We start from the raw sequence: 12,988 nt of genomic DNA, 5'->3' as shown, positions 1-12,988 counted from the left end.
AAATTAGGGTAGATCTAATCATTTTTCTATGATCCTGTAGAATCATTTATATGCGCCCATCACACTACCACCTTTGTTCATCAAAGCCTAACCTTAGACTAGAGGTGCCAAAGTGGTCTTTCTGATCATGTTCCGTTTGGTCTAATTTTATTTGAGTCACATTTGAGTGAATAGTCAATGGTTCGAGTATGGTTCATTTAGGTCAATTTTTGAATGAATCATCTTCATATCAATTGCCTATTAATTTTCACTCCGTTTGTAAAACCAATCTAAAGCTCCAAATAACATCAAGTGATAGTAAATTTGCATAGGTCTATGTTTAGGTAAGATAATCAGATCCATTTTAGGTCTTATCAAATCTTATTACAATCCATTGTAAATTGATACTCGAATCTTGAATCCCTTAACCATACAATATCGTGTTGTTACAGTATTATACTAGTCAATAGACATACATTGTTTCCCTCTTTCATTACAATTCATTACAAAAAAAATCTGAATCTAAGTATCTAACAGCAGAGAATAGATCAAATGTAAAAAGTTAATCAAAGAATGTGTGAACGCCTATAATAATACTGTTCTAATGCTCACCACCTAGCATACAGATTCTTCTGTTGTTTTATAAGTAACTGATGATAAATCAGCTCGTTCCAAGCATCTGGAACCCCGGGAAGACACCAATGACTGCAATCTTCTGACGATCCCTTCTTTCCTGGGTTTTTCCCATACTTGGAAGGATGACCATCTATCCTATATGACGATAATCCTGTTACATTCACAAATGTAACAGGAGTTTTCATCGTATTGATGACCTCCCGAGCAATATGATCTTTATCAAGATTGTCTATGTACATTTCATTTAGCGGTCTCCTTGCTTCTCTACAATGTCCACCAGTATTCCATTGCCCTCCTCTGTTCAGCAAACCAGACAGGTTTTTAGAGTGAAAAGGTTCACTGCAACCTTTGATGCACATAATCTTACGTAAGTTGTATGTTTGTGTAGAGAACTAACCTGAAATGAGCTGGTGCTGTACTTCGAAAGAAAACCTGGGTTTTGTGAGGATTTATAAATCTATCGATCCATGTAGCCCACGTCAGAAGAGCTTTTCTGTAAGCTGCTATAGCATCAAGGTGGGGATAAACTTGCTTACCTTCCTGGTAATAGTTAATCCTACATGCAATTGCATTGTTTAATACAAATTCAGAAAGACATAGAATTCGTACAAAAGATACATAATAACTTTGAGAGAATTGAGACAATCTTTCGATGTTTTCATTCCCTTCCCAATCATAATTGTTGCTATTTTAGGAGATGTGACAATTTTTTTATATGCCTTTACATAACAAATGTGATTCATAATTCCTAATAGTGCTGATGCTTTCCAATCTGAACTCAACAAGTATTAAACAGTCTATTTCAACATTTTATAAAAATTAACTCACCCTGCTTTTGTCTTGAAATGAGTCCACCAATTTCCAGTGTTAAAGATCAAGATATCAGCTCCTCTCCATTTTGCTGAATCTCTATTTATGCTATCAATTCGCAACGTTTCCTTATGCTTCCTACCCATCCTCACCTTGCCTTCACGCACTAAGAAATGGGTCACATAGAATTCAACTGTGCACTGATAATCCTACATTGCAAAATCACCACAGTAGTGATCACTATCAGTTCAGACATTCTGTAAAAGCTAATACGAATTTAAACAAGGCGGATGATTTTGAAGTAAAATCAATTTATGGAAACACACAAGTACTGAAGGAGCTGAGTACTCACCACAAATTTGAAACTATAAGCCCCTCTATTCTTAGTAATCCTTCGACCTCGTGTCTCATACACCCTATTGGGATCTTTAACAGCACTCGTCAATAAACAAAGCAATGATTCCCATTGATTCCTATTAATTGAATCACCAGCAAAGACTAGCCTCTTTCCTCTAATCAATTCCAGCATATTTGTTGCATTGAACCTAACATTTGAATCAAAGAGTATTACTAGTATTTTCAAACAGTCCAAATCCTAGCTTACCAATTACCACATATAACTAAATCAAATATTCTGGTTTACCTACAAAAAAAACAACTATAATTCCTTGGATCAAAATGTCAAAAAACACGAAAACGCTTCATATAATACTCGAGTCCAACACTTGAACACATACTCATTTCGAAAACAACAATGCAAGTCCGAGTATCAACTTAACTTCATCTACAAATGATTGCAAAAGGGATTATCAACTACAAATACCTTGGAATGTCACAATCTTGAGGTTGCCATCTCCATTTCATGTAATCTTTGTCCCACCTCCCATTTCCTTGGCAATTAAACCCTTCATCTATAAATGGACATGAGAAATTTGTGTACAATGGGTAGCTATCATCAAACACCCACCTCCCTTTGGAAACATCACAATTTTTACCCTTCTTCTCTTCAATTTTACCAACTTTGGTCAAATTCAGTTCATTTTCAACCCAACTAACTTCATTTTTTACCACTTCATCAGTAGTAACTTCACCAATTCCATCCTTAAATCTAGAAGATCTCTCAAACTCAGATGAATTTTGAAGTTCCCTCAAATGGGTATCCCCCAAATTCACAACTTTCACTCTAGAAACTGAGAAATTTTTACCCAAAACAGTAAAATTTCTACTACTGGTCACTTCAATGGAACTATTAACAACAAACCCAGATGAAATTTCAGGTTTTTGTAACTGGGTTTTCTTCAAATTAGTAGAATTATTAAAATTAAAATCAGATGGATTTGTACTAGGAACTGTTAAAGACTGAAGATTTAAGGAATTAAAGCTTAAACTTAGAACATAAGCTTCTTGGTGAATCAATGGAGAAGCTCGCATAAACCAGAAAGAAAAGAATGAAAAGAACACTAAACAGAGAGAAAGAGTTAGAGAAATAACCATAAATTTAGTGGATTTCCAAAATGAGAAGCAATTTCTCTGCTTCTCCATCTTTGCTACTGCAATAAGCTTGAACAACAAAGAAATGCATCTGAAAATTAAATTGAGAATAGTTTTGTTTGCCGATTTATAATATAATTTAAGTTTTTTATTTGGTAAAGTTTATGCTAAAAAAGAATCGATTTTTAAGGGAGGTGGTGGAGCTGAGTGAGTTGTAGAGTAAAAGAACGTGTGAGACATGTCCAAAATTCATAAAGATAAGAAGTTGAGAGTTGTTTAATTAATTATAAATCAATAATCATAATCTAATCAACATTATAAATCATGAGTGGTAGATGGGTACGTTGGATTAAGTTCTATTTGTCCGATCATTATGCACGTACACAATTGACTTAAATCAATTCAAGGTCATCATGGACTTTTATGTGATCGTTTAATTTTTTTATATAGTTTCAAACAACATTTCCTTCAATCCTTTGAGTATTCGATACCAGGTTTGAAATTTTACAAAATTGGCCCGAAAGCGTGGATTTTCCACTTCTTTGGACCCGGATATAAAAATTTTCGAGATGCTTACCATGGTCCCTAATATCCTCTGGGAGTTTATTTGGGTGGGTGAAAGTGTGAAACCATCCAATTTGTCTTAAAACGGTCAATTTTGCATCGATTTCGTAAACTCAAGGCTATCACTGACATTTATGACAATGTATAATGGTCATATATGGTTCCAAACGGCATTATATGACCCTAAGATGTATCCCCTAGGGTCTCAACACTTTTCGCCACTGGGCCCCGTAACCTAAAAAATTTCTCAAAAAGCGTGGATAATAGCCTTCAATTTTGAAAATTTTGACCTTTTTTTGCCCGGAAATAAAAATTGCCCAATTGTTTATCATAGTCCCTAATACTCTCCGGGAGTCTATTTGGGTGGGTGGAACCATCCAATTTGCCTTAAAACGGTCAATTTACTCGTTTTCAACTAGCACCGATTTTGTGAACTCAAGCATACCACGGACATTTATGACAACGTATAATGGTCATATATGATTCCAAACGGCATTATATGACCCTAAGATGTATCCCCCAGGGTCTCAACACTTTTCGCTACCGGGCCCCGTAACCTAAAAAATTTCTCAAAAAGCGTGGATAGCCTTCTATTTTGAAAAATTTTGACCTTTTTTCGCCCGGAAATAAAAATTGTCCAGATGTTTATCATAGTCCCTAATACTCTCCGGGAGTCTATTTGGGTGGGCGGAACCATCCAATTTGCCTTAAAACGGTCTACCCGTTTTCAACTAGCACCGATTTCGTGAACTCAAGCATACCACGGACATTTATGACGACGTATAATGGTCATATATGGTTCCAAACGGCATTATATGACCCTAAGATGTATCCCCTAGGGTTTCAACACTTTTCGCCACGGGCCCCGTAACCTAAAAAATTCCTCAAAAAGCGTGGATAATAGCCTTCAATTTTGGAATTTTTTTGACCTTATTTCGCCCGAAAATTAAAATTTCCCAGATGTTTACCATGGTCTCTAATACCCTCCGGGAGTCTATTTGGGTGGATGGAACCATCCAATTTGCCTTAAAACGGCCAATTTATCCGTTTTCAACTTGCACCGATTTCGTGAACTCAAGGATACCACGGACATTTATGACAATGTATAAAGGTCATATATGGTTCCAAACGACATTATATGACCTTAAGATGCATCCCCTAGGTCTCAACACTTTTCGCCACCGGGCCCCGTAACCTAAAAAATTCCTCAAAAAGCGTGGATAATAGCCTTCTATTTTGGAATTTTTTGACCTTTTTTCGCCCGAAAATAAAAATTGCTCAGATGTTTACCATGGTCCCTAATACCCTCCGGGAGTCTATTTGGGTGGGTGGAACCATCCAATTTGCTTTAAAACGGTCAATTTACCTTAAATTTTGGACATTTTTCGACTTTTTTGGACTTGAAAAGGAATTTGGTCAGGATGCTTCCTATTGACCCATGACACCTCGGGAGGACATTATAGATGGTTGGAAACTTGGAACTATTCACTTTGCCTTATATAATTGCTAATTTAACAGTTTACGAACACACCTCCTTTAATTAACTCAAAGCCGCCACATGTCTTTATATAACCGACTAGTGGCATATATGATTCCAAACAACATTATATAACCTCAAAATGCATCCCTTACCACTCTAAAAGTTTTTGACACCAGGTCTCGAAATCTCTAAAATTGGTCCAAAGCGTGGGTAATAGCTTTCAATTTGGACAATTTTTTACTTTTTTGAACTCGACAATAAAACAAGTCGGATGCTTCCCATTGGTCCCCACATACCCCAAGTTGTCTTTTGGATGGTTGGAATCGTCTACTTTAACTTTAAACTGTCAATTAAGTTGTTTATATACACAACGTACATAGTTCCAATTTCCAAAAGGCATTATATGATTTCAAGATAGATCCCTTGCCATTTTGTGAGTTTCCGACATTATGTCCCAAAAGCTCCAAAATTAGAGTTGTTGAACAAAACTTAGGAAGAATAACTAGAACAAGAAAAGTCAGGCAAAGTCATACTTTCATCCTAGGCTAAAGCTAGAACAAACCAAACCATCTTTTTCTTTTTCTTCATTTGATTCATAAACCAAATTACAAATCAATATTATACCAATATTGTACTATAACTTGGCTAGGGAAACGATTAACTAGCCCCCTTCAAATATTGTTTCAACTCTTTTTCCTCTTAATTCAAGGAAAACACACATAAAAAAATGTAAGTAACCTAAGCTAAGAGTCTAAGACAATAATGTATCAATGACTCAACATAATTAACCCACAAATGAACTCCTTTCTAAGAACTAAAAACAGCTTCCACAATGACATGTTTCCTCTTAGGGTATCCCATCCCAATCAAATGACTTATATACGCCTTCCCATCCTTCACCGTTGCAGCCGTAGCCAACCTATGCATTGCACCGGAAAACTTCCCAACCACGGAAGCAGTCTCCCACCCATCGGTACTCTCCACCAACCGCCCTGCAGGGTTCCCTGCAACCACGAGCTTAGTCGGAGATAACAACTCTAACCCATCACCAAATTGGAGTGATCCCTTAACGATTTTCACTAACGTGATTTCCTCTCCCTTCTTCAAATCGATCTTGTACAAATTACCCGAAAATGTATGAATAACTAGCAAGTAACCATCAGGGTGGTACACAATCCCATTGAGTCCTACCAAATTTTTGTACCATTCTTTTGGAGTAAAAAGTGGACTTTTTATGATTGATAACAACTTTCCATCAACATTAACCTTCCAAATCTTGCTATTTTTTATATCGGTTACGTATGCATTGCCTTCTTCATCAACGGCTACATCGTCCGCAAATGCTTTTTCATCTCCTGAACATTTAGTAATAAGCTTGTAAGTTTAATTAGGTGTCGTTGGTGTAAATATTGGGCTAGAAGATGCACAAATCATTATCTTACGTACAAATATAATAATGCTAGCTAGTATGCAATTAGTATTAGATGTAAGATGTAAACAAAGTTACATTTATTGGTACAACATCCCTAAAAAGAATAGTTTTTTTTTTATCCGTATCTATTTCCGTTTTAGTTTTATATTCAAAATTCAAAACTATTTATCGTATAATATTGTCACATATATAGTAGAATAGGAGACACTACATTTCCTATATTAATATCGGCTTTGATAAAACTATTCTTGTATTTCATATGTTCTCTAGAGTTTGGTGAAATATTTTATACACATTCGGGTGTACTGTGCATCCAACTAACTCAAAGCTAGTTTTGTTATTCATTTCATGATCAAATGAAAAACAATCATCAGGATGAGAACAAAATGCTCATGGGTGTACCGTACACCCGGATGTATATAACAATCTCTCAGAGTTTGGCTTTAAGTACTTGTTACGAGTAGTTGTTATGGACTATACGACTCACTTCGTATTACATCATATCAATGGTACTTTATTTATATCAATATTGACTTTAATATAAGGATCGGAGCACTACCTACTACGTATCTCCGTAACTAATATAGGTCAAATTGGTGGGTTAGGCTTAGGCATAACATTTACTTTACTCACCATATTAATTTAATTGATGCCCTACACTATTGTTTTACTCCACTTGATTGTTTAAATTATTTTTCTCAAATTTAAGGTGGATAAGACAAATAGACAATACGTTGAAGTTTTTATGGAGTGAATTGGTTTGACACTTAAATGAACTGACATTTATCTGCTAGTACTTGAACATCTAGAGGCCTATATTTGTTTAACAATTGGACTAGACTCGAATTTTATTACTTCACCTATTTCTTATGACTAGACTCGAATTGAATGACTTCACTCATTTCTTATTAATTGACACATTTCAAAATATTTCCTAAAGTTCTCATTTGCTAATAAACTACTTATAGTTAAAAGAAAAATATTATACAAATTTACTTGTGTCGTTTGACCAAACGAGACAAGTAAAGTGAGACGGAAGGGGTATATTGTTGCCTACGATAATAGTCGAGCAGTAAGAACAGAAACCAAAGGTGAAGGTTTGACTGTAAGGACAATATGAGTTTTGGGTATCGTGTATTTGTGTGCGCCAAACAAAACACTACACGATTAATGCGGATCTCCATTCTTTGTTTATTGTGTTACACGCTCTACGTAAATCACTAATCCATTGTTTATATTATATGTGTGCAGATAGATAATCACGAATCAAGTTGTTATATATATACCAGATTTGATAACAAAAATTATCAGATTGTATGTGTCATCGGATCACCAAAGATTATACCGATTATCAATCAAGCAAACATTCAAATTTAATAAAAACGAGTTATATGTAAATGATGATTTAGGGATCGGGAAACTTAAGCTCATTCTCACATTAATTTCTCTAATCATTACTCGTAGTAATTAAAATTTTATAAATGCCATTATAATTTACTAAACATTAATTTCTCTATCTTTAACAATTTCCAAATTAATACGAGTACTACATATTAAAATTGTATTAGTACTTGTATTCTGACATGAGTTGTTAATAATACGTACTCCGTAGTAGCTACTTTTATAAGGAAATCTTTCTTTCTTTTTTTTTTTATTTTTTTTTTTTAATTTTTTGACAGGAGGAAAAGTTTAATCTCAATCCAAAAGAAGATAATACAAGTCAATAAGTCATCAACAACATTACAAAAATCTGGTACTATTTTATATGGTAATTTTAATATTTTAAGCATAACAATTGTCAAATTGCGAGCCACTCATTTTCAAATTCTTTGTTTGATTTTTCATTCAAATCCTTAAAATCAAAATTTCTTTCGTCACAAAGATATCCTCCTAATCTACCAATTATTATCCCATATTCAAAAAAAAAAAAAATCAAACATTATTTATTTCACGTAAAATTACGGTCTAACTAATTCTAGTAGTCTACCAATAAAATCGACATTTACTATCAGCCAGGATTTATTAGTCTAGCAAATCCTAACTAAAAAAGTCAAAATCTTCCATGCTTTACTTTACCTGATTTGGCGGATGCCTACTTTTACTAGAATCATCGTTACCCAAAAAAAAAAAAAATTAAAGTAGGAACAACATTTAGCGACAGAGAAACATTACATACCCGGTTTAGTAAGGTGAGTTAGAAACAAACGACGCCAAGAGGTTAGGTCGTAAGCAGCGAGACCACCGTAACGATTACCAATCAAGTCAGCCGCAACAACCAGAAGACGATTCCTCAACCGGTCAATGGTAATACCGACGGAAGCATTACCAGCCAAGTCAACGTCTTTAAAAGCTGTGATTTCATCCAAAACACGATCATCATCGGTTTCGAGTTTGAGCTCTCCTACACCACCCTCCATGTAGGAGACGAGAAATCGACGGTTGAGATCATCCCACTTGGCACATTCCCTGAGCCAGCTGTTGCTATGGTATTGGTACACGTGGGTTGATGGTGGGGTCCTCTCAAGGGTGATGAGGATGCCAATAGGAATGGCGGAGAAGAGGAGGAGAGAGAAAATGAATTTGGTGGAAAATATGAAGGAAATGCAACCCATTGTTAAAATGAGAGGAGAGAGAATGAATGAATGAGAGAAAAAAAGAATGTGGTGTTTTTTTTGGACTGAGATTATTTGTATTTGTAGGTAGGAAAATAGGAAATGAATCTCTTTTTTTTTAAAGGGGTAATAAAATTGATTGTGTATAATATGGTTGATTTTATTCCTTATTTTGTGATCTTCTTTTGTGTAAGTGTAGTTGTGACTTTTGCAAGAAATTGACAAAGTAATGGGATAGACGGATAGTATATAGTATGATAGTATTCCATTATAGTGACTAATGTCTTAATCTCATTTGAACGACAACGATGTTTATAGATCGAGGTTTGGTTAACTAAAATAAGATTGGAAGAAATTATTATAAAACTTTACCAGCTAAGCTATCTTATATTCCAATACTTTAGTTATTAATTCTAGAGTGTGTGATAGAAAATTTATACGTTTTTGGTGTACAGTATAATAGAACGTGACAATATAGGTTATATATGATAATGATATTGACAGGATATGAACTCGATTAGATGGGTGAAATTTTTAGTAAGGAGAACGTAGGAGATGGGTGGGAAGTGGTGGAAAAGAGGTTAGAGAAAGAAGGATGCATGGTTTCCAAGGTATAGGAACTAGGTAGGATGGTGAGTTGGTGTAACATTTGAGAACTAATAATGTGTGTATTTTATTCTCAAAGCGTTATTTAAAGTTTCTTGAGGAGCATGAATCAAAAAAAAAAAAAAAAAAAAAAAAAAGTTTCTTGAGGAGCATGTTAGGTTGTAAAGTTGTGATTAGATTGGAATTTTCTATTTAAATTGTTTATGAACGAAAAAAAAGTTAAAAAAGAAGCCAATATGACAATATGTGTATGATGAGTGGTGGGGTTTGGTAATATTTGGGAAAAAAAATAGATATATACGGAAATTTTAGTCCGTGTAAAACTAGAAAATTACTTCATATCAAAATAAAATTAAAAAGGTGGTTCATGTTTTTGCTCCAAAATATAAGAAGTTGTCCATTTTCAGTTGTTATTGTTTAGAGATCTTACTCCGTATTTTATTTATGTACTAGTAATTTAATTTGGTTATTTGATGGAAAATTCACACATGTGTTTAGTTGTTAAAAAAAAAATATTTGTTTCGATTCTTTTATAATATCATTAAACATTTTTTCAATTGATTTCCACCTACTTGTACACGCTAACAAATTACTTCATTCATTAGTGAAATTACTACCCAAACAGTACAATATATCTCATATCCATGAGTCTAATCATACCATACGTTGTGTCCATACTCCATACTATAGGCACTTTGAAGTTAGGTTGCTCCTTCTAATCTACCAAATAAAAGTTAATTCACAACCCTAAAGTAAAGTTACCAAAATTTTAGTTAAGATAATACTCATACAAAAACATTTTTAAAAAAAAAAATGAAGCTTTGTTATATTATATCTGACAAACACAAACATTGTGTCACTTAATGTGGTGGTGGCCTAAATTCATCAATCCAACTATTGCAAGATTTGAACATTTACGATGACGAGCTAAATTAGGTATAAGTAAATCAAAGAGTCTGAACATTTAAGATGACGAGCTAAATTAGGTAATCAAAGAGTTTGAACATTTAAGATGACGAGCAAAATGCATAAAGTACATGCCAAATTTAATTATGTATTATACAAACTAGGGGTCCCATTTCTCGGGGGCCCTGTTCCATTGCGCATCTTGCACTTGCTCATTTACAGACCTAAATGATCTCTACCTAAAAAATTAAAAATCATCTACCAAAACGATTAAATTGGACAACATATTAATATCGTAAACCACCTATTTAATTTAGTAGCAACTACCCTTCATATTACAATAGTACACTAGACATTAAATTTTAAAAGGTACATGAATATCATTACATCTTTAATGTGACACGTCCATGGAATAAATACCGCACATTTTTGGAAAACAGCTTATCTATTGCATAGTTTTTTACCTATAAATAACTTATCTAACAATGTATCAAAATTGGTAAAAAAATTATGGAGTATGACTGTATGAGGGGTCCAATTTACTTGATTAAGAAAAGATAAAATATATTGTACACAATACATTATTATGGATTGGCAATATTCATGAAAGCCAAGATTAAGTAATCTCGTGCAGCTCGAGCTCCACATAACGACGAAGTCAATCTATATTGTTACTATTAGTCTTTGTACTCTTGCTAATGCTAATTATTAATTAACCACGTTATATACAACACATGCATATTTCCACGTGCAAAATCACTAAAATAGTAATCCGTTTCTAAATTACTTGTAATACGAAGTATATACTTTCTCCATTTAATTTAGATGTATTTATTAGCACGAATCTAGTTAACAAATATCAATGATTTAAGTATGATTTAATTTCGATGATATTTTGGAGTTTAGATTTTAGAAAGCAACTTTTTTCAGAACTTTCAATAACTAAAGAAACTTTAATTTTAAGTCTTGAATCAAAATTAGAGTAGTACAATCCAATCTATGTAAAGTAATTACTTCCATCGATCACACGCCCTTACTTGAATAGTTCGATAAGGATAAATACAAGCTTCTTCAATCAGACAATCACACCATATAACAATTCATTTCAAAAGAAGAAAGATACATGAATTACAATTAGGAATTTCTCAAGCCTAAGACTTAATTTAATCTCAGCTAATCTAATACATGTATTAATAAACAAACCCATTATATAATATAAGTTAATTCAAGTTGACATGCTTAATTATTATTATTACTATATTACTATAATAGTCGTGTCTAAATAATAATATAATATATGGATTTCAAACAATTTATTTGGTACTTCAAAGTATATATATATACCTAAGCAAGGTTTGATATCGAATTTTGTTAACATGACTTAATTAAGTACTGTACTCTAGCATTTTAGACATATGTTACAAACTTAAGTTCTACGTAAAACTTAAATGGGTAGGTTTATTTTTAATTTCTCTTGAAAAATGAGCTTAAGCTTCTTATGTTTAGCTTAATTGATTCTTAAGCATCGTTTGTTCGTTTAACAACTAAGGGAAATATGAAGCAGTGAAGCACTATATGCTGCCATGTTGGTACTTGGGAGCGATTAGATTGTAAACTGCTCCATATACTTCGTTAAACAAGTTAAAAGCTACTCTCCTTAATTAAATCACATATGTTGTATCTATCTATGGCAGTATGGGCGTATGGCTCCATCTACTCTTGCTCTACCCACTCATTTTTTTTCACTGCATTCGGGAATAATATACTCTCTTCGTTCTCTTTTAGTTGCAATAAATTGACTAAAAACCTATAACATTTTTAGTTAATTGTTGCAATTAAAAGTAATTTAAATGGATAATGCACACTTTTTATACGATAATCCAAAATAGAAAATGGACTTATATGAAATTAATTACTATATTTGATATTAATCACCTCATTATAAAACTCTAGATGATAAATTTATAATGATCAAAGATTCTAAAGTCTAACCACAAACAAGATAGGGCAGCCAACTAACAAATTTTGAGGCTAATTATGTCATTCCAAATCTGATTTCTTGTATTGATTTGAGAGGGTAGTTGGTCCTTTGTTAAGAGACTAATTTAGTTTATTCTCTTGTAAAAAAAAAAAAGAGGTTAAAATGCCAGTCAGATTTTGCAATTCATCACGCAATCTCTTATTGCCTAGGAAGATGTTTAGTTTCATTACAAATTTTAGTAATACTCCATATGCGCTAAAGGTTACTTAAAACTAGTTAGAGTTGGAGAAGAAAGTAGTCACATAAAAGTCGACTAACATTAGACACGACATGAAAATTATCAGATTAAAACGTTAGACACGACATGAAAATTATCAATTTTGACATGAGCCCATTAAAAGCTTGACACAACATACATGAGAGGCATGTCGATAAGCCATAAATTGTGCATGAATTCATATGTAAATGTTGACTGAATTTGTTGAGTCACA

The 12,988-nt window shown here is 33.3% G+C and overlaps 2 protein-coding genes across 2 annotated transcripts; both read right to left on the bottom strand.

Annotated features, from left to right (window-relative positions):
- Window positions 1-382: 382 nt before the first annotated feature.
- On the bottom strand, window positions 383-3,100 carry LOC145598637 (protein trichome birefringence-like 6). The gene is made up of 5 exons (XM_081655015.1): window positions 2,249-3,100; window positions 1,778-1,970; window positions 1,444-1,634; window positions 1,013-1,171; window positions 383-912 (listed from the first exon to the last, which is right to left on the bottom strand). The coding sequence occupies exons 1-5, from the start codon at window positions 2,965-2,967 to the stop codon at window positions 588-590; spliced, it is 1,587 nt and encodes a 528-aa protein (XP_081511141.1). The 5' UTR covers window positions 2,968-3,100; the 3' UTR covers window positions 383-587.
- Window positions 3,101-5,512: 2,412 nt separating this feature from the next.
- On the bottom strand, window positions 5,513-9,172 carry LOC145598423 (uncharacterized). The gene is made up of 2 exons (XM_081654774.1): window positions 8,569-9,172; window positions 5,513-6,315 (listed from the first exon to the last, which is right to left on the bottom strand). The coding sequence occupies exons 1-2, from the start codon at window positions 9,002-9,004 to the stop codon at window positions 5,768-5,770; spliced, it is 984 nt and encodes a 327-aa protein (XP_081510900.1). The 5' UTR covers window positions 9,005-9,172; the 3' UTR covers window positions 5,513-5,767.
- Window positions 9,173-12,988: the final 3,816 nt, after the last annotated feature.

Source organism: Chenopodium album, chromosome 20 (assembly GCF_948465745.1).
Source record: "Chenopodium album chromosome 20, dcCheAlbu1.1, whole genome shotgun sequence".
Classification (NCBI taxonomy): Eukaryota; Viridiplantae; Streptophyta; class Magnoliopsida; order Caryophyllales; family Amaranthaceae; genus Chenopodium; species Chenopodium album.
Note: the sequence above shows the minus strand (reverse complement) of the source record. Positions and strands in the feature narration are given on the sequence as shown.